This window comes from Vitis vinifera, chromosome 2 (assembly GCF_030704535.1).
Source record: "Vitis vinifera cultivar Pinot Noir 40024 chromosome 2, ASM3070453v1".
In the NCBI taxonomy this organism is placed as follows: domain Eukaryota; kingdom Viridiplantae; phylum Streptophyta; class Magnoliopsida; order Vitales; family Vitaceae; genus Vitis; species Vitis vinifera.
The window spans coordinates 463,477-490,978 of record NC_081806.1 but is presented as its reverse complement, the minus strand read 5'-3'; the positions used below and the strand labels follow the sequence as shown (position 1 = coordinate 490,978).

The following is a 27,502-nucleotide window of genomic DNA, read 5'->3' as shown; positions in this document are numbered from 1 at the left end:
AATGATAAGACCTGAAGTGATTTAATGATTTTGAAATGGTAAGGTATGTTCTTTAATACTTGAAAAATATGTATATTTTTTTAATAAAAATAAAGTGTTTGGTTAATTTTTAAAAATCACTAAAAATTATTGAAGAATAATAAACTATAAAAAAAAAAATTAAACATTTTTATTTAAATTAAAGTATTTTTCAATTAAAACGTTACAAATTAAATAATTTGTATTAATTAATGAATAAAATCTTTACAATAATTATTAGCATGGAATCACGTAAAAATTATGGCCTCATTAAAAGCCCACGCACCTTGAGTAGTACAATGGAGTTGATAATTTCTAGTTGTTGGATTAGATTTTTAACTTTATAACTACAAACCCTTGATCTTTTGCCTTTTTATCTGTTTGTTAACTAGAATCCGGAGGAAAAAAAAAAAAGATCTTTAATTTCCATTTGATTGCTATAAGTAATATATGGTGTGAGGAATTTCAGTTCAAGAACAGAATATTATTCAACAGTAAAAATATGGAGATGATCAGAGGGACAACTCTGAAGACCTTTCTGCTAATTTCTCTTTCTGTGGTGGCAACGTTATCAGTATGTGAATCACTGCCTCTATCCACGAAGGGAAGATGGATAGTGGACGATGTGACTGGGCGGCGCGTGAAGCTGAAGTGTGTGAATTGGATTTCACACACAGAGAGTATGATAACCGAGGGGCTTCACTCTCAGCCAATAGGAGACATTGCTGATAAAATCAGTGAAATGGGTTTCAACTGTGTTCGTCTCACCTACCCTACTTTTTTGTGGACGAGGGTGGATTATTACAACAAGACTGTTGCGGAGTCTCTTGATTCTCTCAATGCGACTGAGGCCAAGGCCATGATCGCTGTTCAGAATCCTCGGTTCTTGAGTCTTCCCCTCAGGGAATCGTATGAACGGGTGGTTGGGGAGCTTGGGAGACGTGGGCTCATGCTTATACTTGATAACCATGTCAGCAAGCCAATGTGGTGCTGCGAAAGAGAGGATGGGAATGGGTTTTTCGGGGACAAGTTTTTCGACCCCGAGGAGTGGATTGAGGGCTTGTCACAAGTCGCCAACAGATTCAAGGACGAATCCCATGTATGTTTTTCACCATGTTCATGTTTTGTAGAATTCTTTCCGTTCGATTGTGTCTTTGCTCCCTTATGCAGGGATAATAGGAGTCGAACTCCCAATTGAGCTAGGGATATTAGGAGTCTGAACTCCAATTGAGCTCGCAGGGATTGAGCTGCACTCATAGAGTTTAAGGGCAAATCATCGTTAGATTTTTTATTTTTATTGAAAGACGAGTTAGGTTTTATTGTATTTTAATCCTCGTTATTAAAGAGAAAAATTTAAAGTGCTACCGTAATTGAGAGAAGAGGAAAAACACTCACTATTATAACCTGAGGAGAAGGAAAGTCTTCACCTTCATAACCTTATTTTTTATTTTTATTTTTTTTACTTTGTATTTGATTAGTTAATTCTTGAGTATTGATGTACTTGGTGGGTATAGAGATCACATTGATCACCTAATTATCTTAAAAATCTTTTGTATTTTCTTTATTTTTAATATAGTTTGTGGTTTGATTAACACTTTTCATATTTAGTTTCAACTGATTTTGATTTCATGGTAGGTGATCGGAATGAGCATGAGGAATGAGCTTAGAGGCCAGCGTTCAAACCAGAAGGACTGGTACAAATACATGAGGGAAGGAGCCAAGGCTATTCACAGCATCAATCCAAACCTTCTTGTGGTCGTTTCAGGCTTGAATTTTGACAATGATCTCAGCTTCTTGAAGAAAAAGCCTTTCAGGTTAACGCTAAATAACAAGGTGGTGTTTGAGGCACATTGGTACTCGTTCGACGCCACCGAGCAGTGGAATGACAAGCCGCCGGAGCAGGAGTGCAAAGACCGAGCACGAGAGTTCTATAGAGACGCAGGTTTCCTTACAGAGGGAGATAACCCTGCTCCTTTGTTTATAAGTGAGTTTGGTATGGATTTAAGAATGGGCAATGTGGTTGATAACCGATACTTCAACTGCTACCTCCCCACTGTTGCTGCTAAGGACCTCGACTGGGCGCTGTGGACTTTGCAAGCTAGTTATTACTACAGGCAGGGGAGCCTCTTCCTCGAAGAGGTTTACTCAGTGCTTGATTTCAACTGGGAGAAGCCTCGGAATCCACAATTCTTAGAGAAATTAACCATTCTCCAAGAAATGTTACAAGGTATATGCTTTTGCAAGTTTATTTTTTATAAAGGATATTATATAAAATATTGGTTAATATGTTATTGTAATGTTATATTTTTTTTATAAAATAAAAAAATTATTACAAATATCTCTATGAATATTTTAAATCACGAAAAGAAAAAGGTTACAAGATATATGGATTTATATTATGAACACTATATACTATTGTGATGCAGATCCAAACTCAGAGGCTTCACCATACTACGTAATTGTCCATGCAAAGAGTGGCTTATGTGTGAACGTAGACGGTGAGAAAAAGGTTCATGGAAGTGGCTGCCGGCACCGGACAAAATGGACCCACTCCGGAGATGGATGGCCTATTGAGTTGATGGGAAGTAACCTATGTCTGAAGGCTGTTGGTGATGGGCGGCCAGTGAAGGTCTCTACTGATTGTCGGAGCCAACAGTCTAGATGGAGAAGGGTTTCGAAAGAGAAGCTCCATTTGGCTGTGAGAGATGAACATGACCACACCGAGTCGCTGTGCCTGGACGCCTCAAGTTCAGACCCTTCTTCAATTGTAACCAGGAAATGTGCTTGTAAGGAAGGTGATCTCAATTGCCACCATGAGGAGCAAAGCAATTGGTTTCAGCTTGTCCCTTCAAATATACCCTAGTTTGGATTTTATACATTTTAGAAAATTGTTTTGGTTTTCCATTGGTTTTGTTTAGGGAAGTAAATTCACTATGTTTAGCATCAAACAATAATATTTTTCAATATAAAGGGGTGTACTTTTTAGGATGCGTTTGGTAAATGGGAAAATAAGGAATAAGAAAGAAATACCACAAGAATAGAGGTAAATATATATATGAATCAAATTGCTAAGAAAAGAAACTTAGAGAGGAATAAGCATTTTCTAATTTTCATTATTTTATTTACTGACCTAATTGTTTCTATTGCATTCTAACATAATTAAATAATATAATATAATTTTAACATAATTAATAAAAAAAACCTAACTTCTGGCCTTGGGGAAGTATGGGGCCAAATTTTACATTTCTATTATTCTATACATTGTTCTTAATGAAATCACATGAATTTCAAGTAACTTCGAGTCTATGTTGGAGCGGATGATATAGTTTGTGGTTTAAATTTTTGAAATTTGGTAGTCCACTATGTCTGATATCAGGGTATCATTCGATGAGAGGTCTTTATAGTTTGTTTGCTCGTGGACCAATGTATATTATTGTGTCTCCCAAGTAAGTGAGATCAAAGGATTTTATTTATCTATAGTTTGTGTAACGTTGTGTCTTCCTAAGCAATTGAGATTTTTGGGGTTTATTTGTTTATAGCTTATTAGTAAGAGATGGGCTTAGAGATTATGATAGACATTAGGGTTAATTTTATTAGTTTTTTCTATGGTTTTGGCTAAATCTACATAGTTTCCAATAATTTGAAATTTTATCAAATATTTTCTCTATTCCTTTTATTTGTTATTTTCATTGACCTTCCTCCTTACTCAAAATAAGAAATATATTTAATGAAATTTTAAATGGATAGAGCTAAATGTATTTAGTCGAAATTTAGGGAAAAATGAATGAAATTAGAATTTTGGGGCAAAATAGCCTTTTTATAGAAAAAATATATATATAAGGTTAAACCCCTTTGCAAAATTTATGTTCAAATTAGTGTTTGAGGAGTCATATCATATTTTTTTTTTCCAAATTTAAATTGAAGTCTCAATTGCTGATGAAGGCTTCAGTTAAAATGAAGCCTCAATCAACAATTAAGGCTTCAATTTTGTCCGAGTGAGAATGGGATGAAGAGAAGGGGGAAAGTAGAGTAAATTAAAAGAATAAAAAAAAAAAAATTCTCTAGTTGTCGTGGATCCAAAAAGACTAATTTACATATAAATTTCAAAAGTAGCCAATATCCACATTATGTATGCACAAAATACCGGTTTGACCCAAAATTCATGAAATTAATCCTAGAAATTATGGGTCCAAATCCTTTGTTAGTCCAAGTGATGATGGGTGAGGGTTTTTCAAATTTACCTATTTTGATTTGAGGTAGGTTGGCACACAAGATGAGGCATGATTCATGGAAATGATAATGCTTTCAACTTTATGGATGATATTATCATTCATTAAATTTTTTATTTTTAGATTTTTCCTTTTAAATTGCTCATGAGTTTATCTGAAAAATAATATGGGATGGTATGACAGAAATGACAATTAAGAACATTGATATTTTCCAAAATAAACATTGTATTGGCCAAAATAACACCAACTTACCTTCACCAGACAAACTTTCTTATTTTCATCCAACATGGTATTATGTGATACTGAACCCATTAGCATCTCTGACTAATTTTTTATTCATCTGATTTCTTTCTTTATATTTTATCTAATCATAAGACACCCTTCAACCCAAAAAATGACAATTTATTTTTTGGAATCTTCTACAAAACTCGGACCACAAAAGCTGGTATCTCTTTGGCATTTTACCCAAATGAGACAAGGGTTGATGGACTGCAACCATGCACGTGGCTCAAACACATTGTGCCCACTGCCCAGTTGTTTCAAATCCCTATCCAATTAAACCCTCTTTCTATATAATCAGAATCAGAACCCCCACTGGAATCACACATATCAGTAAAGAGAGATGAAGGAGAAAAGAAGTATAGCTACCATTCTCTTCATTTCTCTTCTTCTCTTCGCCTCAGACTCTCATTCACTGCCTCTCTCCACCAGAGGAAGATGGGTTGTGGACGATGCGTCCGGCCAAAGAGTGAAGCTGGCCTGTGTGAATTGGATTTCCCACTTGCAGGCCATGGTGGTGGAGGGTCTCCACAAGAGGCCACTGAGAGAAATTGCTGGTGGGATCACTGCCATGGGTTTTAACTGCGTCCGCCTCACATGGGCGACCTACATGTTTACCAGGCCGTCTTATGGGAACCGGAGTGTGGCGGAGAGTCTTGGTGAGTTGGGCCTGAGTGAGGCCAAGGAAGGGGTGGCTAGGAACAATCCTGAGCTGTTGAATCTGAGTCTGGTAGAAGCCTATGAGGCAGTGGTAGATGAGCTTGGAAGGCATGGAGTGATGGTGGTGCTTGATAACCATGTGAGCAAGCCAAAGTGGTGCTGTGCTGAAGATGATGGGAATGGGTTCTTTGGAGATAAATATTTTCATCCCAAGGAATGGTTGCAGGGTTTAACCAAAGTGGCCCATCGGTTCAAGGATAAGTCTCAGGTACAAGGATTTGTTTTGTTTTGTTTTTATCATAAAAGAGTTTCTGCAGAATATGGCATCTTTTTTTAAATTAATGAAATTTTGAAGAAAAAAGAAGAAGAAAGTTGGGTTTTTGTGGGCTAGAAATTTGATGGGGTAGACTAATAATTTAGGGGGTGAGTTTGGTTGTATTCTTCTCTTTTTTCTTTTTTCTTTTGTTTTTTAAACCAATTTTTTTATTATCTGCTTACATTTTTGTTTTTGATTTTAAGTTTGATACCAAAAATTAAAAAAATAAAAATAAAAGTGTAATTTTCTTTTTTTTGTGACTTGTTTTAAAAATATTTATCATTTCATTATTCTTTATTAAATGAACACTATCACGCATGAATATTCAAAAATGTTAAAAAAAAAATCACTTAAAATTATTTAAAAGTTATTGAAAATATTTTTTTTTTAAATTTTTTATTTTAAAAATAAGAGTCAAAATTAAGATTATTAAATATATCCTATGTTTATATGTATATATATTTAAATTATTATTGTTATTATTATTAGGGCTATTTCCAATTTTGATATTTCGTTCAATCATATTCCCCCAATTAATATTTTTAACATAATATATTGACTATTGCTATGATGATCATATTTTGGTTCTCTTTAAACAAATATAATTTTAAATTATTTAATATTTATATAAAATAATAATAAAATGAATTTAAATAAATATGTAAATAAAATTTATTAATTTAAAATTGTTTTTCATTGTTCTATAATTTCTTCTTTTTTTTTTCCATCCTTCTAATTTGTTTTCTCACATTTTCTCGAATTTTCGGCAGCCAAACACAGAATCAATGTAATCTCCCAATTATTTACTGAATTTTGGATTCCATTTCCCACAATTTCACAACAGGTGGTGGCCATGAGCATGCGAAACGAGCTACGAGGCCCAAACCAAACAGAACATATCTGGTATAAACAAATCCGAAAAGGAGGCAGAACTATTCATAGCATCAACCCAAATCTTCTCGTCATTGTTTCAGGGTTGGAGTTCGACACTGACCTCAGCTTCCTGAAGCAAAAGCCCCTGAAATTAAAGCTTCCCAACAAGGTAGTATTTGAGGCACATTGGTACTCCTTCAGCTCCATCACAGGCGGTGTGGAGTGGACTGAGCAGCCACTGAATCAAATCTGCCACAATCGGACCGAGTGGTTCGAGTCAGGAGCCGCATTTGTGGGCACCGGTTCGAACCCGGCTCCGTTTTTTCTGAGTGAGTTTGGTATAGATTTGAGAGGCGTGAACCCGAGAGACAACCGATTCTTCGGCTGCTTCCTTGCGTTCGTCGCCCAGAGGGACTTGGACTGGGCGCTCTGGACCTTGCAGGGCAGCTATTACTACAGAGATGGGGTTGTGGGGCAGGAGGAGACTTATGGGGTGCTGGATTACAACTGGGACAAGCCCAGGAATCCCAAATTCCTAAAGAGGATAAGGATTCTGCAAGACATTTTACAAGGTTTGTGTTCAAAGTTCATCATGCACCATTCCATTGTTCTATTACCTAATAGTTCTAATAGTTTAAGCTTCAATCCATTGTAGATCCCAATTCAAACGTTCCAAAGTACCACTTAATTTTCCACCCACGAAGCGGGCGCTGCGTGAGCGTTAAGGGAGAGGGCCAGGACCAGATTCATGGAAGGAATTGCAAGAAGGGAAGTAGATGGAGCCACGACGGGAATGGAGGAGCGATAAGGCTGATGGGCAGCGGGTTGTGTCTGAAGGCGGTTGGGGACGGGCTTCCTGCGAAGCTCTCAACTGACTGCAGCAGCCCCCAGGCGAGGTGGAAACTGATCTCCAAGTCCAAACTCCACATAGCTGCCATGGATGAGCAGGGGAAGCCCTTGTGCTTGGATGGGAAAAATTCAAACTCCTCTTCAATTTTAACAAGGACGTGTATATGTGCATTACAAGATGGAGATGGTTCCGATCTTGACTGCCTCACGAATCCGCAAAGGCAGTGGTTTAAATTCGTCCCCTCGAATCTGCCCTAGTTTCTCACATTCATGTAGCAAGAAACAATTAAGCAAAAAGAGACTCATTTTAATAATTTCAGATTTTGTATCCGTAATAAATAAATGGAAACGGCGCAAGGAGACAAAATGAATCTCCGATGTTTTATCAGGGGAGATGGGTAAGGTGCATCAACATCAATGCGTTCACCAAAATCAAGATGATTAGACAGCGTAGAGAGAGAAATGAGCGTTTGTTGTTTTGCCGTGCAAGAGAGATGCTTTGCGCTCTCCTCTTCTCGGCTCTTCTTCTCTTCCTTTGAGAGGAAAAAAGGAAAAGGAAGGAAAATTAAAAAAAGGGGGAAAGAGAAAATCTTTTTCACTGTTTCCGTCTTTGTCGCCACTTTCCTCAATCGCTGACCACTACAGACACACCATTTCAGATCACTCTGCCTCGATTTGCAGACCCAGGAGCACCCCATGATATCAAATCATATTGGTGTTAATGCCAATGGTGATAATGCGAAATCATATGGAGTCGTGCTTCATACTCATTTACAAAGATACAACGAAGATCTCGTTCTATTTTCACTTTCATGGGAAGATAAAGCTTTACAGACTGCTACTTGATCGTCATGATCAAAGAAAAAAAATTAATAAAAATTTTTACACAGAGCACCGGGATAATGTGGGAAGCAGATTGTAATAATAATTCATTTTCTCGAACTTTCTCTTTTGATTTGAGAATGATTGGGAGAAAATTGAAAAAACATCAATCTGCACCATTTTCCCGCTTTTTTTTTTCCTGTTCTTGTAAACACAGAGGAAGCTCAGAGACTAACGTCTTTGAGTTGTTCGGAGGAGTTTCTTGATATATCAAGGGATTTCTCATGTGATGGATCGCTCACGGACCGGGACAGGAGAGAGGAATCTAGATCTGGAAACAAACGATTATATTAAAGTTGATTATTTCGAATTTGTAAGGATTAATGGATGTTAAACTTTAAATGTGATGCGGAATGGTGACTGATACCTCTGGAGGCATTGAAGGATCTTTTGCAGTGGAGAATCGCGCTTTGAATCCCATCCTGCTGTTGCAGCAGCGAATCATCGCGTCTTCTGCTCTGACAAGGCGCAGAAGGCACCGCTGCTACCGCCGACGAGGCCGATCGGCTTTTCCCTAAATGCTTGCAGACCACGCGTAGTCCGGCGGGTATATTCCCCTGTTTCTGGCTCTTTGCGTTGATCGCCGGTGTTTCGGTAACGTCTTGGTCGGGTTCGGTCTTCGACTTAGTCGGAGAAGTTTTTTGATTTGCCGCCGGGGCCGTCGCAGGCCCTGGCTTTGCTCCTGAACCTAAACTCAACTGGCCGGAGAACCTCAGCTTCTCGCCGTACCTTCTCGAGACGCGAACGTAGAGCGGCTTAACCATCTTCAGGTACTTCTGCATTACGTCCTTGGAGAATCGCTTTTCGTCTGAAGCAGTTTCGTCGGAGTTCTGCTTCTGCGCCTTAGTAGTACCGGTGGAGCTTCGAGAACTGTTGTCTCTGGTGAACAGAGACATGATCGGAACTTCTTCCACCTTGAACTTCACTGTGAAAAACTTGCTTTCTTGTTGCTTCTGCTGCTGCGGCTGCGACTGCGACTGCGGCTGCGGCTGCGGCTGTCCCTGCGATTCCTGCTTGTCCTGTTTAGGAGTGGCGGAAGCAGATCCATTGGACTCCGTTTTCTCCACCGTGCTCGACTTTGACTTCTTCAACCCCAGCATGAACACCCGAAACTTAGTGGCTGACTTCAACAAGGAAACCGGAAACTGATTTCCCTTGGAGTTAGGTTCAGATGAGTTGAAAACAAGCGAGGAAGGCTCAATCGGCACGAGCCTCCCTTTGAAGAACAAATCATCAGAGGGAGACAGCGACAGGTTTGGATCCGTCCGGTCGCCGCTCGAACCCGATGACGACAGCGTGAACTTGAACTCCCTCTCCCCCTCGGTACCGGTGGACTCCACGTCATCATCCTCTTCTTCCTCTCCCTCCTCCACATTGCCCCTGCTCTTCTCAACCCCCTCCTCTCCCTCTCCCTCCCCCTCCCCCTCCTCCTCTTCGTCAGGGACAGCAAACTCCAAGTCAAAGAACGGCCCGTCATCATCCTCCTCGTCGTCAGTCTCCACCACCTGGTTACTCACAGCAGTAACAATGGTCGTAGTCCCAGCAGCCCCCGCGCGCACATTAGCACCGGAAGCGCGCACACTAACAGCATCAGCCACACCACCACCACCACCCCCACCCCCACCGCCTCTCCAGTACTTGAGCAAACTGAAAGCTTCCATGGTCGGGAGAGCCAGAGCCAGAACAGAAGTAAGCAGCTAATTTATTTGGTTAGATTTTTTCCTAGGAAAAACCCTCTACAGAGAGAGAGGTGAAAAAGTAAAGGGAAAGGGTGAAAAAGAGAGACACGGAAGGAGGTAGGAGAGAATGGGAATGCAGAGTAGCTGTAGGAGTAGTACTGAAAAAATGTGTGCTTTGGGGATGCTTTTAGCAGAGAGAGAAACGAGTGGGTGGGGGTGGTGAGAGAGGCGTTTCGCTTTTAATTTGTCGCGTTTCGTAGCTTTGATATGCCGTGGTTGCAGGCGAGTCATGTGAGGGCAGTCTGCGCACGTCAGTCCAGTTTTTATACATTTTGAGAGTGATCAGGAAAGGAGAGAGAGTTTATATCGTGGGAGAGCGACATGACTCGTCTACGGATCTGATTCCACAGTTTCCTTGTGTCCTTTTTCCCCGTCAACCAATCACAAAAACCAAAAAAAAAATCAAATTAAAAATATCCATATTTTTTTAATGCCATTATCCAACGGAATCCATTTATAAAATGTGCTTATATTATAATATAAGTATTTTTTTTTTCCAAATTTTGAACTTTTTCAACTGCTTCATGAACTATTGAATTGTGTATCTTAAACGCACTTTTCCACCCTTTGTGCCTTTCCAATTTTGGCCATCCTCATTTGAAATTCAAAAATTTAACTTTAAAATTGTTAAATAATTAATTATTAGGCGGGTGAGTTTTTCACTTTTTTGTTAGTAAAATTATTATTTTCACCATTTTAATAATTAATAAATGATAATTTGATGGCAAAAAAATTATTTATTTATTTTACTTGACGACGAAAATAAAAATAAGAAAAACAACAATTATACCACTTAACATTTTTATCGCGGGATTTAAATACACATTATTTTATTGTTAATTTATATAATAATGATATAATTTATGCCTAATTTGATCAAAATGAAAGGCTAGGGTTTAAATAATTATTTTAAAATTAATTTATAAAATAAAACAAAATATTCTCAAATTTATGATACGTTTGAAGCTTTTTATCATATTTTTTGTGGAATCCAAAGAATGGCTTTTATTTTTATGGGTGGGTTAAGAGTCTTGAGACTTTATAGGTGTGAAAGTGAAAGAAAGGGTGATGGGCAAAGGTGGGGGGAGAGCGTGGAATATAGAATAAAAGTAGGAGGAGGAGCGAAATTTCCTAAAAGAGGAGAGCTGGAGAGGGGAAAAAGCACATTACAGGCCATAAATAAAATAATAATAATAATAATTAAAAATAAAGGGATGATAGAGGAAAGGGGAGGTTGGCCTGAGGGCATTGGGTTCGCCCACTTTGCTTTTTCTAAACGAAAAGGACCGCGTACTGCGCCTTCTCAGTCTAATTTGCCAACTGAGTCTATGAGTCACGTGGCTTGCATGCAGGCTTTGGGTTAAAAGCTTTGACCTCTTGTTTTTATTCAACATCATCCATTCCCCTTCTTATTTGGAATTTTCAGACTTCAGAGATTTCCCTACAATTAAGCCGAATACTTAAATATTAAATAATAAAATCAAAACCCTCTATGGGATTTTGAATTATTCAAATAAATCATAGCAATGATAAATTATAAGATTTCCTTCATAATGTAATCATTATAATACCTTCCCTGAATTTCTAAACCAAATAATTAATCTTTTAAGTCCAAAAAGACCAAGAAACTTAGAAATAATCAAATTCATTAAATTCCAAAAATTATGAAGGTACCCATTGCATGTCACACCTTCTCATACTCGATGGATTAAATATTTTATTATTATTTTGTAATTTTTAATATCCCATCACTTCCATGGAATGCGTCAGAGAATAATAGAATACTGACATTAGAGCTTAATTGCAGGAGATGAGGACACAAGACTTCTGGTTCAGTGGCTTCTTAGTTCTTACCACCCACATTAGCTTGTCCTCTACACGGTGAGACACCAATTAAAGCTTTGTCGTTAAAGGGGTACTACATATTGACCTTACATGTCTTGTTTATAATTCATTTCCTCTTTCGCATTTTGCTCTCAAGTTTTCAATTGACGAGATCTTTAGGACAGGAGGTGCTCGAATTTGGAGTTGTAAGTCATATATTTGTTTGGGTGAGGAAGCTTCCCAAATTTGGAGATATTGCCTTGCCTTGGAAGGTGCAATTTCTATTTATTTATTTATTTATTTTCCTACAATTATAATTGAATGTAGATTTAGTTGGGTCATCGTTGTTGGATGGGATCTTTAGTTGTTGGGGTTTCTAATCACATGCTCGCATTTAGTCATTTTTTTGCATTTGTTGCTAATCTTAGAAGTGAAAATAGACTACCAACAAAGGAAAAAAAAATCATATTTTATATAATTAAAATTTATATATTTATAGATTATTGATTTTTTTATACAAATAATAAAAAAATAAGTGAAATAAGTTTTAAAATATATATATAAATGATTTATAAACTTTAATTTAATTTTTTTTAATTTTCTTCTCCATTTACTTTTTTTTTCCATATTTCCTTAAAAATTAACTTTAATACGTGGAATACTTTTTTAAAAAAAATGGCAACTAAAAATGTATTACTTTTGAAAAATAAAAAGAATAATAAATGTGGGTTGCCGTTTTTGGGAGTCTAAGATATCCTGAAAATGAAAGGTGGGCATGCTAGGTCTCCCATCTTTTTCAATGTGGGCAGCATTTCCTTTATAAAAAGCAGGTCAAAAGGTCCTACAATAAGGTTAGGCTGTCCCTTACTTGAGCCCTTAAGTGGGGTTTCACCATTTTTCTCATGTGGGGTCTCATCTTATCTTCCCTTCCATTTGCAAATAAGAAAAAAAAAAAAATCAACCTATTAAATAAAAGGTTGCAACATATCATCACACTAAGATAACATAACAAAAGTATTAAATACACACTTTCTTTATCATTACTCAACTTTTCTTTTATACCGTTTTTAATATTTATTTCTTAGCTATTAATCCAAATAGAAACTAAGTTAAAATTGAATAGGTTTATGAACTTAGATCGAGTGAGTCGAGATTTTTAATATCTTGACGGGTGTATAAACTCATAATCTATAATAAGATGATGGAGGAAGTTGGGATTTTTACATTCGTTAGAGGGAGGGTTATTAAGGTGTTGTGATATTGAGGGCACTTTTTGGGCTCATACTTTATTTAAATCTTTGTCTTATTTGTTAGATGACCCACCTACGACACATACCCACAACAATACAATTTCATTGATCCTCAAAAAAGCATACAACTATTCCTTATAAAACTCCCAACAAATAATGATGCTAATCACAAATTTGGCATTTTTTGCGCCACTCATCTTTCTTTTTCCAGACATGTCCAATTCTCTTTTCCTCTGATTTGTTGTTGACACCCACGAGCCTCCCCCTCCCCCCTCTCTCTCTCTCTCTCTCTCTCTCTTCCGAGCCTTTTTTGAGTTCCCAAACTTTGATTATATGCCTATGCGGCTATGGCCCGCTCCCTCCATCCCTCCTGATTTTTTTGGATTTGTTGTTGTGCTGCTTGTGCAGGGCCCACTAGGCTACTAGTTTTATCTGAAGAAGATTGAAATAATGTCTCCCAATGTGAAAGTTAAACGAGGGATGACGGTCAAGATTTCGTACTCAAATAATTGGTAGGTTACTTGTATGATTGTTTAGTAGCTAGTCTTGCTAGCAATCTCCTTTGCAGTTGCATTCATTTTTACTTTTATCATTTCTTATCTTTGTTTTTTGACTCAACTTTCTGGTTTTTTTTTTTAAATAAATAATTTTTTATATAATGTTTCGAGTAATAATTGAAAATATGAAAAATTTTGACCTAAATTTAAGAAGTATATGCTATGAAATAGTTCATTCTTTTTTAGAGTTAAAAATTTTTTTTAAATGAAAATTTCCAATTCGGTGGCTTGCAACAATGAAAGACTATGCCAAATGAGAATGAAATCAACAGACTGGTTATGATGGGAGCTTTTGTAACTGGGCCTAGGACCAAATTTCTGGAAAAAAAAATGGAAAGGATAAAAAGCAAAAAGAAAGTTACAAAAGAGAGGGCATGCTCCGACCCAAACCCTCCGGCCATGGGACACTTCAGTGGTTCACCCAACCCAATTGGCTCGTGGCATACATGCAAGCATGCAATCGCCGTCTTGTCAAAGGGGCCAAAACCCAAAAAATAAAAAATAAAAATTTAAAAAAAAATAAAAGAAAGAAAAGTTTTGACCTTGAGTTTGAATTCAAACATGATTGGTGGAGCTTTCAATACATGGAGATAAAGACTGTTGATGATGTCTTTCAATTTCAGAACTAATGGTATGTGACCCACCATGGAATAGGTTCATGAAGGAGCTTTCCCAATTGGAATGATGATAATTGATTGCTCAACCTTGTGGTATGTGGACCAAACCAGTGATATTTTCCTCTTTGAAAACCATACCTAAAAGTGACCCACAAAGTGAGCCCATCTTAAATGGTAGTAACTATCCTGGTACCACTCAAATGTGTCAATCCCTTCTTTATAAAGAGGGTGTGGGGTTCAGTAAATTGTCACAATTTTTTCGCCAAACTCTGGGCTTTTTAATCGGCTTTGTTATTTGCTTTACCTCTCTTTTACTTTAAGGGAGGTCTGGTGGAGCAGGGTCGAGTGTCCTTAGAAATTACCTATACTTGTCATCATTTTCTTGGAGCCTTCCATGGGCCAGCGTTCATGGTGGCCAGTTCTTCAACAGGGGCATGGCAGGTAAAAGTTTAGGGAAGTACATATAATGTGTTGTAATTTTGATGGTGATAGATAGGTTGAAAGCTCGAGGTTTTACTTTAAGTTGATACATATTGTTGGTCCATGTTTCCGGAAGTTTAACTTTTGTGGCACAATGATCAGAAAACGTGTATAGATGGCATAACTTACCTTACCAAATTCAATAAATACCTCAATTCTCTTGTTTGGATCTTCACTTCACTTGTTACCTTGGAGTGAAGATGGTATTCCAAGGATACCATTAAATTGGTTAAACAAATTTTTTTCTTAGAAAGAGAATATCAAATTCCTAACCCTTGTAATATTTCATATTATAAGGAAAAATAAAATTTTAATTTTATATATGTAGATGACATTGTGAGTGAAACAATCATTCTTGTCACACCCATGAGCCACGATTCATGCCCCTTGGTTATAACAAAACTATTTTGAAAACATTGAAATGAAAGGATGTTGAATTTTGTCTACTACCCTACAAAATTTATGGTTCATGAATTCTTCCATACACATTGGTATTGAATGTACAAGACATACTCTTTCTATGTTTGATCTTTTCATATCACAATATTGAAGAATCTCAAGAGCACACACCAAATTCATGAACAGAACACTTGATTTTTTGCCTTTTGGAAGGTATATACAAGGAGATGTTCTCTACATGCTTTAGGCAATCATGGAAATTGTGACTACATTAAGGGACAAACACCCCCATCAAAAGCCACCATGTGAGAGGGATTGTTCTTCACATTCTTTAAGATGGTACATGCACTATCACCAATTGTCCATCCCCTTCCATGAAAAGAAATAAAAAAAGAAAAAGAAAAAGAGGTGATAGGAAGTTTCAAATGGATGAGTGCATGCACCAAGTGGTACATTATGGAGAAAATGCCAACATTCATGCTTTCTCCCAATACCATAAATTCTCTCTGCTTCCAAGATTGATCATGCCCCTCGTGTCCTTTAATTTATTGTTGGTTCAATTTGACATACAATGTGACATGGTATCTCATTCTATTTGAGTGCCAGTATGTTTGGCAACAAATCTAGTATGATTGATGTTTATTTCTCTCATTTGTTCAAGTACAAAGACAACTATCAATGATACGGCATTACCTTAAGTGGGGTTATATAATTGCTATTTAATTTATTTATTTATTGTGTATGAGATATGGTGTTGAATGAATTTAAACTGCCCTAAGAATGAATAAAATTAAGAAAATGCTTAATTTTATGATTAAATATTAGGTGTTGTGATATTCCTAATTTGTCAAGAAAATAACTTTTTGACACTAATATATTCCTTTTAAACATGCAAATCAACTTTCAAATTATGTTAGTTTTGAATTTAAAGCAAATAATATTTATATAAAAATGATCAATATCAAAATTGGGTTGACCATCAGTACTCAGGTGTCGGAATTTGTCCATTTGAACGAGTAAAGGAAGTTTATTTTGGACTTAAAGCTTGTAAGGGGTATTTGATCTGGACCAAAGTTTGCAAGAAGAGTTAGAGTATGCTTATTTGTCTATTTAACCCTGTAAGGTATATATATTTATCAATTGTGCATGGTTTCAATAATATTTATATGAAAAGAAATTGATTATTTTTTTTATTTGCCCATAATTCAAGCTTAAACTAAATAGACTGTAATAGATACGACCTGTCCAGGCTTGTCTTTAGTTTGAATTTTTCATATGCTATCAAGCCAAGCTTTATAAATGCATAGATATGAAATTGATATAACACCTAGCAATAATACTTAAATTGACAATTCAACAAATGCACAATCATAAATGCGTGTGGAAGTCATCAATTTTTAAGCCATGTGACTTTTGGGCTCAAAGAAAATAATATTTAGCCAAGAAATATCAATAATAGAGCCGAGCTAACTATCAATAGTAGGGTGTAGGAGTTTGTCCATTTGAACTAGTAAAGGGTGTTTGTTTGGGGCCCATAAAGATGTTTATTTTAAGCCAAAGCTTGCAAGAAGTGTGAGAGTTTGTTTATTTAATCCCATAAAGTGTCTCTATTTGTCAAACACGCATGACTCTAATAATATCTTAATTAAAAAAAATGATTGTTATGCTTTTTGCTTCATTTAAACTAATCACTCAAGCTTAAATAAGATGGATCAAACTAGGTTTGAACTGGGTTTTATGCATAAAAAATTGACCTATCACCTAACAATAATGCTTAAATTGACAATTCAACAACTGCCCACTCACAAATATGAGTTAAAGTCTTCACCAATTTAAAATTTCCACTCTTCCAATATCCAATTTGTTCTTGTTGAATTGAAGTTAAGGATGATGTTGTAACATTACCGAGGAGAAGAGAATGGAGATGTTCAAACTCTGATGTCAATTGATTCACAATCATTAATTGCTGACTGAAATGTGAATGACTCCAAAATTTCCATTGAGAATACAAAGACCTTAGAGGTGGGATGGGAGCCACCATTGTTGATCTGCACTCTGAACTCTCATGTGCTTAGATTCTTTTCATATGGGAATCAAGTTCCAACTCATTCGTCCTTTACATCCATTTCATACCTCTCATTCCAACCAATGCTTTTAAGTTTTAACCCCTTCAAAATACTCTTCATCAAATTTCGTCAACTTATGTATTTAAGAGTTGTTGAAATTTTTCTTAAAAAATTGAAAGGTCATTTGTTTGGAACAAAATTCTACGTCTAAATTGAATTTCAGAGTCCGTTTGACAGTTTTCTAAAAGTATTTTTAGTAAGTATTTTTTTCAAAGGAAAATAAGACGTTTGGTCAAGATTAAAAAATAAACACTTCTTGAAAAAACATGACTAAATACACTTTTATTTTATGTAAAAGTATTATATATTTAAATATAATATAAAAGTTAGCAAACCCATTTTCTCTATTTCTAATTATTTTTCAAATACACTATAAAAACACTTAAAAATATCTTATTTGAAATAAATTATTAAAAAAACTTTATTAAGTAATAACAATGGGCTTTTGTGGATTCATCAGCCCAAGCCGGCCACTATGAAAAGGACTGGAAACGGCCCAAGCCGTTATTTCAGACTTGGTCTTTTGTGGATTCATCAGCCCACAATGGGCTCAAGAAATCAAACCTGGACCAGCCCATTCCAATCCAATAAAATAAAATAAATCAATTGTCTTGCAAAATATAAATTAAAAATAATTAACAAGAAGTCAAGAACTAGAATTTTTTAAAAACTAAAAATGATTAATAATTGGCAAAAGCTGGGTGGGTCATAGAAAGAGAAACTTCAACAAAGTCTGGACGAATCTGAATCAAATGTTCGTACCTCCTTCACACATCAAATGATGACGGAATAAGAAAATGGCCTCCCATCCCAAGAACATTGAGCCATAAATTTTGAAATTTCAAGCTTGGAAAAGGGTTTAAGGTGGGATCCACCTTCGAATTTTGGGGGTCTGCCTTTGATTTCCACACGATTGACTTGACTCTACACTGTTCACAAATTTCCACTTTGCCTCCCTCCATTGAAACAGCTTTCTATAAAATAATTTTTAATTTTTTTTTATTTCCTACTTTTATCTTTATCAGTCTACCATATTTTAATTTTATTAATAACAAGGGTCTTTTTTTTTTTTTCTATACCCAACCCAAAAATTACCACCAATCATAAAAAACCACGTCTCCAAGAATGTTCTATTGCTTTGTAATTTGGATTTTATTATTTTATGTCTTATTATTTTATTAATAAATAATACAAATCCTAAATTTGATAGGATGCATCGCATCCTTGCTTCATAATAATTTAATTTATGATGCAGCGTGGCTCAATTTGGTAAATAATCATTAATCTCATGGTGCTTTTCTAATTTTTTTTTTTGATAATTTTAATTTGGAAATTTCATGAAAAGAGCTAATTATAACCTTAAAAAAATTAATTAAATATAAAGGCAGAACAAATTTTCTTCTCATACAATTTTATTTTAACTTATATAAGATATTATGCCACATTTAATAAAAATTTTAAAATACTAAAATTCCTAAAAATCATGATCTCAGATCTTATGTTCCATTTCATAAAAGTCCTAAGAAAAAAATATTAAAAATAATAATTTTGTCGTATATGATTTGAAAAAAAATAAAATATAACTAGAATTCATTAAAAATTTATATATATTTTTAAATTATTTAATTTTAATAAAAAAAAATAGGTAAAATAAATTTGAATAAAAATATAAAATAATTTATTAATTTTAAATTTATTTTTTCACCTTTTCTACTTTCTCATATTTTCCTTTTTTCCCCTTTTTGTATTTTCTTTTCCTCTGATTTTCCAAGAAAGAAAGCAGGGTTTCCGAATGTTCCCACTAAAGCCAAAAATAAAACGAGACTTGGCCATATGGATATCCAAATTCTTTCAATTTCCATCGGTTCTTTATTCGACTCCCCACCTTACACGGTAAGCCACTGGGTGAGCCCATCGGCACACAATCAATTCTCATTTCTCAGTAAATCCTAGGTTCACACTTGCAATAAAGTTGATAAACAATAGAGACCAGCTCCTTTCAGTAATCTAGTACTGGAATATCTTCGCAATATGAACTACTCTGGGAATCATTCCATATTCCTGGTAAAATATTTATACACAAACGCCAACCTCGAGCTCATTAACAACTCAGTAGTAATCAATTTCTGTATATGAAGACCGCCCTCTTCGCAATCTGCTCATATATAATACAGAAAACCTATAAAAAGTTGAATCATTTCATCACAACGATCAATCAAAACTAAACCTTAAAAGCCCCCCCCCCCCCCCCCCCCCCCCCCCCCCACCAACCCCTCAACAAAAAGAAAAAAAAAAAAGGAAAATCTATATCCAAAGATGCCGCTTGCAGCTCTGACCTTGAATCTCTCGACTTGTTAGGTTAACCATCATGGTGCAGTTCAGTTTCACGACAACATTTTTCTTAATGATCTTGATTATCTTCACTCGGCCTGCGATTCTAGTGTAGCTTGAAATATTGATTGCTCGGGAGCTCAGCAGCCTCGTCACTGCCATTATCTTCTCGGGAATGATCTCCACTGTGACATTCATCCGAAGGGTGCGTCTGGCCTTGGCCTTTCCTGGTGGGGTTCGAGCCTGGCCGATCACGGTGCCATTGTAGGTGATGGAGGTGGTGGCGTTGCTGAATATGAATGACGCCACGTTGGGATTCTTCACTGAGACGTCAGCAACCAGCGTCAGGTTGGTACTATCCTCGAGCTCTAGCGGCCCGATTCTCATACCATTCATTTTTATCACCGGATCTTTTACCCGAAAAATGGTGAAAGCCAGAACTAGGAGGATCACAGCTTGGATTAGTATGAGAGCAGTTATGCAGCCGCAGCACTTGATATATTTTCGCGGGGGAAGCTTCTTCAGCTCCCTGGACATGGCTTCTTCCTCATCGCTGCGGAGATTGTAGCCGGCAGGGGCCAAGGGTTTGGACTGATCCTTCTCAGCCATGCCAGAGTTTCAGAGGGGTGACCAAGATTTTTCGTAATATATCCTGATGATATCACGAAATGACCCTGAAATTTTCAGTGGGGTTTGGTAGAAAAATGGAATGAAGAATGGAGTCTATGTACGCGTCTGCACGGCTTTGAATGTTGACTAAGAGGCTTCATTTCTAAGGAAATTTGGAGTTTGTTTTTATACGGAAATGAAATAAAAGGGAGTGATTATAAAATAATCAAACAGAAGCTTCTTGGGTTGAAGGGATGGGATCATATAATACACTTGAAGGAGACTTTCGTGGTCTAATAATAGAGACCCAGCCAATTTCATTGGACAAGAAGGCGTGGCTTGGCACGGCCAGGTATTTGTCTGCTTCATTTGTTTCTGATTTCACATTGAATAATTGACCATATACTCAATCTTAGGGTTGTATTTGTGTTGGATGCAAGACAAATTAAGAAAAAAAAAAAAAATTAAAAGTGAGTATTTGTTTAAGCTAATATGTGCATTTTTTTTAATAGATCTGCAAGAGACATGGGGAAATCTGAAAGGGTGTTGAAAATTTCTACACAAGCATGCATTTGATAATTTGGTGATGCCCCATGTTGGAACTCATGAAGAAATCTATATCACTTAGAATCATCCATATTTGTAGACTATTTTTTTTTTTTCTTTCTAAAGTATTCTTGAGGATTTCTATCATGTCTCTGTAAACCATTTTTTCTTTTTTCTTTAATATATGTATTTGTTTATTTTTAATATATATTAATATTTCTGAAACAAATTTAAAACAATTTATTTATTATATTTTCATATTTATTTAAATCTACTATTTCTTCATTTCTTTACTATTTATTATTCCTTCTTATAAAAAATTTAAATAATTTATCTAATTTTTTTCCATATCTCATTATTCTTTAATATATATATATTTATACTTTTTTAATAATAAATTAAATATTTATTTACTAAAAATTCTTATTATTTTCTATGCATCATTTTTCCTTATTTCTTGCTTATTTCTTTATTATTTAATATATGATATATTATTCATTTTTATTGATAAAACAAAGGCTATGAATAATTAAGGAAAATACTCAAAAGGGGGGGAGAATTGGGTTTTTCAAAATCTTTTTCCACACAATAATATATGCACAAAATAAATAAAGGAAAGAGATAAAGTTAGAGAATTCAAACTCGGGTTTATAGTGGTTCGGCACTCCCTTGCCTACGTCCACTCTCCTCAATCTCCTAACCGAGTGAGGGTTCCACTAACTTGAAGCTTCAATCAAGATTTCAATCTTCTTACACTTGGATTCCGGCTCCAATGGGCTCTTACACAATCTCTTCAAGATTTGAACCACTTGAAGGCTTTCACACTCAGTTTACACAAAGATGAAACTCTCAACCTAGCTTAAGGATGACTCAAGTACAAGAAAAAACTAGGATGAATTACAAGAGTGCACTAAGAATATGCAAGTGATGGTTTGATGCACTAAGAAAGAAATGAGAGCTTTTTGATCAAGAACAGGTAGGTAGGCTTTAAATGAAATAGTTTTCTTATCAATAAATGAAAAGTAGCTCTCAATTTATAAGTTTCTAAGCTCGGGAGTAAAAAACAATAAAAGGCAACCTCGTCCGGTCGAGCTAGGGGTCGACCGGTTCACTAGCTGTTGGAGCATTTAATGCATGACAGGTTACCGTTGCCTCAACCGGACCTCGACCAGGAAAAGAAGGCTACTGGGAGAGAGAAAAGGTTTTTAACCTTTCTCGACTGGATGACCTCAGCCGGTCGACCGGTTCCTCAACCGGTTGACCGGTTGAGCCTTTTGACCTCGAAAACCTATCCTTTTTTATTTCTTTCTTTTGCAATACTTAGGCAAGGTCTTTAGGTGAGTTAATATACCACTTTTGAATCAATTTGCCTAAGGTATGTTTGATAAAACTCAGGTTTTAAATAAAATCAAGTTTTAAATAATAAACCGAGTTTTCTAAGATGCATGAAAAGGTATGAACATCCTAAGTGCACTTATGCTATCATCTTACATTCATTTCCTATGATCTCAAGTCTTCCAAGCATGTCGATCTTGTATCCATTTGGTCCTTTGATGAATTTTTCGAGTTTATACCTGAGATTCTTAAATATTAAACCAATTGGTTACTTAACCATGGTTTGTTATCATCAAAACCCGATTAGGAGAACCCTTAGGCTAACATTTATAAATAAAAAAAATTAAATAGTCTATTTACTAAAAATTCCTATTGTTTTTGCATATTTCTTTTAACTTTTTATAAACAAACTATATAAGTTATTTATTAAAATTCTTAAAATGTCCTATGCATTCTTTTTCCATACATCTTTATTATCTAATATCTATTATTTTTTTCATCTTTATTTTTAAGTGTATATTATTCTTTTTACAAAAAATTTCAAATAATTTATTTCTTTACTTATTCTCATATTCCCATTACTAAATGCCTTCTTTCCATATTTCTTAAATTAAGTAATTTATTTACTGAACCTTGTTTTTCAGATTTCTTTATTATATATATATATATATATATATATATATATATATATATATTTATTTATTTATAAAAATTAAACCTTCTAATTTCATATTTCTCTTTAACCTTTTTTATCCATATATTTTTTTTTACTCTTTAAAATACTTGACATGGGAATTAATTGGATTAGTATCAGTGAGTTTCAAATTTTTGGATTTATAAATTCCAATTTTTTTTTTCTTTAAAATTTTGTATTTCTTCGTTATTAATAAGCCTTCAGACTGCAGTTTGTTGTGTGAATTGAGAATTAAATTAACCTATTATTGGTAAGAAATTAAGTAACTTAATGACTTAATTCACATGGTAAAAATTAAAAAGGATAATTAACTTGTGAAAATCAATGAAATTTATTTTTTAAGGACGGTATTGGATAACTTTTTTTTATATCTGAATTTGTTATTATTATTGTGGTAATACTTAGCAAATAATTTACATATGAAAATTGAAATAGAAATTTGAGTTTTGGATGCAAGTTACTCGTTTAAAGTGAGTATTTGTTTAAGCTGATGATCTGCAAGAGATACTGGGAAATATGAAAGGGTATTGAAAATTTTTGGGCAAATATTTGATAATTCGTTGATGTGTTGTTGACCCATGTTGGAAATAATGAAGAATTTCATAAAAATGAGCAAAAAGCTTGGTTCCCAAGGATATATATATATATATATTAATAAGTCAATAGGCAACGAGTGGATATTGCTCTTTTATTCCTTCTTGGTCCCAAGGGATGGAAGAGGTTAGTTTTGTTGAAAGATGGTTATTAGTTCAAAGATACAAAGTGACACTATTTTTTTTGGGGTAAGAAGGGGTAAAGAAAATGTCTTAAGCTAATGTTCAAGTACCTGACACCATGACATTAAACTAACCTATGTCATACTTTTGGGAAAATATCGCTTCCAACAATTTATTTTCCCCATCATCTCACCTGTTAATCTCTATTTCCTCCATTTTGAACACCAACTTCTTATTTCTAGTGGATTCTTCTTATTTAAAAGGTAGTAAACATTGAAATCCTAAATATCAATTTTATTGTAATTTGGTTTAAATTTGATGTTTGTTTAAAATATGATGAGTTAAACCCTCTAATACTAGTTAATCGTTCTCTCTAGCTCTCCTCAATCGAACTTCAAATTTCAGATCGATAGATTTCCTTTGTTTAAGATGTTTATAAAAAGAAAAAATAAAAGGGTATAATGATCATTTGAGTCAAGAGTCTCTTTTTGGAATTATGTTATGGAGAGCCTTATTAATGGAACATTTATTTTTCAGCTCTACTTTTTTGGAATTAGTATCTCTAAAGTCTAAACCATCTTTCTTGGAATTTTCCTTCTCAGGTATGTTGAAAAAACTCAAACTTGACAAGGTACGTGATAAGCATGGCCCAGAGTCCATTTTTCTGAAAGCTATTGCAAGCATAAACCAGCAAGCAATTATAGTTCTAAGGCATATCATATTACCACCATACTCTTACTCCTAAAAAAGAGGGAAAATCCAATCAAGGAAACTGGAAACTTCCTAGAAGAAACCTAAAATCCAAACAGAGGGATTACCCAAAAGAAGCACAAACAGAAGGAAAGGATGGAAGTCAAGCCTCTTCTCACAGCACAAACAAAAGTAATTTAGCTTCGTTAATAAGAGTAAAGAAAGGGACAAATTATCCTTTGTAAAGGTCAATTTCCCTTGTGCTAATAAAATCAAATTCCTCTTACATCTTTCCTGAAATATTTTTAAACAAAGTGATTTTGAGCTCACCAAATTATCTGAAGAATTTCACTAAAATGATTTGAAATTCTGATGCCCCTAGAAGTCAGCATAAAGAGATTCAAAATAACTGGTGCCATTTTAGGACCATCTCTACCCAAAGTAGTAGGAGCAAGGGGCTCTGTTTATTGTGTGGATAAGCACTAATAATTCGAAAAGATCTGCACCTGATATTGTATGGGATAGATATATATTTCTTATTTGCCAAGGTCAATCGCTGTGTGCCTTTATTTAAGCCTGAACAAGTGGGGACAAAAGAAGACTCATTCAGATATTTGTGAAGGCTCAATTGATTATATGGCTGGTAGGTGGACCCTTGCTAACAACTCATAGACCAATCAAGAAAACTGATTGGACGAAGGACGATGAAGAAATCTCATTCTTTGAATATCCAGGAGCACAAGTTGCGTGTATTTATTTTGATGTCATGTCACCCAACCATCTTTGAAATCTCCACGAAAGCCTTTGTGGTAATAATGCTACGGTAGTATATATATTTGTTCTTCTTTTAATCTTGAGCGAATAGCTATAAGTACAGTACTCTAAATTTTCCCATCTGCACTGCCATCTTTTGAGACCAATTTAGTATCTACATGATCGAGGATGATCGAGGACAGATCGTTATAAATACTACTTGAATTTTCCCATCAGTATTGCCATCCTTTGAGGCCAATTTGGATGCTGGTATGGAATTTGAAGTTACCAAGGCCATGGCACTCTTGCTGGTCCCTTATCGAGTAAGGCTCTTGATCAGACAGCTTGAATGATATAAATCTAGATTTCACGTCGGCTGGGCCAATTTGACAGTGACTCGTTTCATGATTGAAATGGATGTTTTTGGAAGATAATTAAATGGCAGTGTAAGACAAAACCACATTGATTAGATACAAGAAAATCATCATCACATGCAACTGCACATTGGATAAAACCATGAGTACATTGCCCAAAACCCTTATCAACATTATGCCTGGACTCTCATTGTATCATATGTATGGTATACCTCAAAAACCATTATTAATAACCGACTATTCACCTTACCTGGTCATGTCTGAAGCTCCATCAGCTCTTTCATTTCTTCCATGAACACAATTTTTAACAAGAGATACATAGAATCAAACCCATAATATATAGTAAAAATCCATTCTATTCAATATTTTCATTCGCTTAATTTAAGAAATTATATTTATTTTTCTTAATTTTATAGTGTTTATAATTTGGTTTATATAATTCACAATAAAGTCTTAGATAACTTTACGAAGAAATGATAAACGAGATGCATAGAATCCACGGTATACCCATCAACCATCATCAATGAATTGGCAGACCAAGCAGCACTTGGGCCAAGTTTCTGTTCCATTGAAAAATACATACATGTATGAACGCTAACTCTACACAAGTCTCAACCAAAAACTCTTGGAAAAAGATGAATCTCAATCTCCAAAACTGATGGTCATACTTACAATCATCTGCATACTAAATCCTGGATGGAACTGCTCGTCAGATTAAGAGTCATGGAGCAGTTCATTCTCGCCGTTGTTCGCCGCCTAACTACCTTCATAACCCGTACTTTTCCGGTCACCTGGGCATAGGTGGTCAGATTCACACTCCCGGAGCTAATATCACTGCTTAGATTCTTGTCATTCCACAACCTATCTGATCTCACATCCAAAGTAACGTTCATCCTCTTCGTCTTCCTCGATTCAACGTGAGCCTTGCTAAATTCCTCATCACCGACCACCATGCCCTCGTACAGGACTGTTGCTGTGCCGTTCTCAAAATTGAAGGCACCAAAGTTTTTGTTCTGAACGGAGACCTCTGCAGTGAGCGTTACATTAAAAGAAGGCGATGGTGAAGTTCCATGCGTTAGATTTTTCACTGCAACAGATTTTAATTCAACGTCGGGAGCCTCTACCCGCAAGACGGCTAACGCAAAGACTAATGCAATCGCGGCCAGTGTGACGAGCCCCGCAAGGACATACACCGGACATTTACTGCTCCTCCGCGGCGGCTTGGACGCTCTGGGTTTGAAAACACCGAACTCTTCGTCGCTCTTACCATGGAGTCGGGCAGGCGCCAAGGGTTGGAACTGGTTGTCTTCAGGCATGATCTGAGATTGAAAAAGGGTGATCTGGGTTCGGTTTTTTGGGTGGATTGAGAGCAGGGAAGGGCTGTGAATGAAGTGTCTGCGTGGAGTTGTGATGTCACCTAGATATGTAAAACGTAAAGAGCGCCCACATGTATATATTTATCTATAATTTAGTGCGCCAACGACCGCGTGGATACGTGGGAGTTGAATAGATCTGACTGGGTCGTGGGCCGTGTGCGTTATGGCGGTGTCTTTTTCTGTGATTTCAGGTTGTTGTAATGTTTATATTTTTTTAACCCTCTAATGGCCTTTATAATTTAGGATTAAAGTCTTGATGAAGATGGGCACGCTCTCTGACCTTTTGTATGCTTTTCCTCAAAGCTGATTCGTCTCTTGCGGCCAACCATTGGGCGACATATATTGCCCTTCTGGGAGGTCCGGCTGAGCTCTGTTCTTAATGGAAAGAACAGGGTATAGATCCGATCTTTGCCCTCATCGATATGCCAGCGAAAATAGGTGAGTTTGTGATTGGATCAAGGGCAAAGCAAACACTTAAAATTTCGGGAAAAACTTAAGGTATCGAATATTTCCTTTTTGGTACCAGAAAAGTATTATCAATCAAGACCTAGTGGATGCACTTTGCACCACTATAATCCTATTGTTTTATATTCAATAATTGGCATCTTATACATACAAAATCACCTACATCTCAATCATTGTTTTGCATTTTATTTTAATTTATTTTTATTAGAAATGGGTTTTGGTGTTCAAATAAGTTAATCCGACCCATCTAATATTTTAAAAATGGAAGGAGTATTTCAAAGAGTTTTTTAATGATCCAAAAATTGCTATTAAAAATATAATAATAAAAAAGAATAAAAAATATATTTTTCTTTTTTAAACAATAGAAGAGTTAGAATTCGTTTGATAGTTATTTTAGGAAGTGTTTTTAATATTTATACTACTTTAAAATTTTTATCATTCAAGTATTAAAAATGTTATAAACGTTTTCTAGAATCATTCTCAAACGCACTCTTATTCTCAAAAATGATTATGCC

The 27,502-nt window shown here is 35.5% G+C and overlaps 5 protein-coding genes across 5 annotated transcripts; 2 read left to right on the top strand and 3 right to left on the bottom strand.

Moving 5' to 3' along the window:
• Positions 1-481: 481 nt before the first annotated feature.
• LOC100262188 (glycosyl hydrolase 5 family protein) lies at positions 482-3,006 on the top strand. Its single transcript, XM_002272455.2, has 3 exons — positions 482-1,117; positions 1,654-2,245; positions 2,445-3,006. Exons 1-3 carry the CDS (start codon positions 521-523, stop codon positions 2,879-2,881), a joined length of 1,626 nt encoding a protein of 541 aa, XP_002272491.1. The 5' UTR covers positions 482-520; the 3' UTR covers positions 2,882-3,006.
• A 1,829-nt stretch (positions 3,007-4,835) lies between these two features.
• Positions 4,836-7,612, top strand: LOC100257079 (glycosyl hydrolase 5 family protein). Its single transcript, XM_002272498.4, has 3 exons — positions 4,836-5,454; positions 6,347-6,947; positions 7,031-7,612. The coding sequence occupies exons 1-3, from the start codon at positions 4,870-4,872 to the stop codon at positions 7,480-7,482; spliced, it is 1,638 nt and encodes a 545-aa protein (XP_002272534.1). The 5' UTR covers positions 4,836-4,869; the 3' UTR covers positions 7,483-7,612.
• A 392-nt stretch (positions 7,613-8,004) lies between these two features.
• Positions 8,005-10,088, bottom strand: LOC100251951 (probable membrane-associated kinase regulator 2). Its single transcript, XM_010660192.3, has 2 exons — positions 8,474-10,088; positions 8,005-8,377 (listed from the first exon to the last, which is right to left on the bottom strand). The coding sequence occupies exons 1-2, from the start codon at positions 9,765-9,767 to the stop codon at positions 8,271-8,273; spliced, it is 1,401 nt and encodes a 466-aa protein (XP_010658494.1). The 5' UTR covers positions 9,768-10,088; the 3' UTR covers positions 8,005-8,270.
• Positions 10,089-19,125: 9,037 nt separating this feature from the next.
• On the bottom strand, positions 19,126-20,153 carry LOC100246818 (late embryogenesis abundant protein At1g64065-like). The gene has a single exon (XM_059741398.1). The coding sequence runs from the start codon at positions 20,036-20,038 to the stop codon at positions 19,403-19,405; it is 636 nt and encodes a 211-aa protein (XP_059597381.1). The 5' UTR covers positions 20,039-20,153; the 3' UTR covers positions 19,126-19,402.
• A 5,513-nt stretch (positions 20,154-25,666) lies between these two features.
• On the bottom strand, positions 25,667-26,581 carry LOC100241699 (late embryogenesis abundant protein At1g64065-like). The gene has a single exon (XM_002272606.4). The coding sequence runs from the start codon at positions 26,460-26,462 to the stop codon at positions 25,821-25,823; it is 642 nt and encodes a 213-aa protein (XP_002272642.1). The 5' UTR covers positions 26,463-26,581; the 3' UTR covers positions 25,667-25,820.
• Between the last annotated feature and the right edge of the window lie 921 nt (positions 26,582-27,502).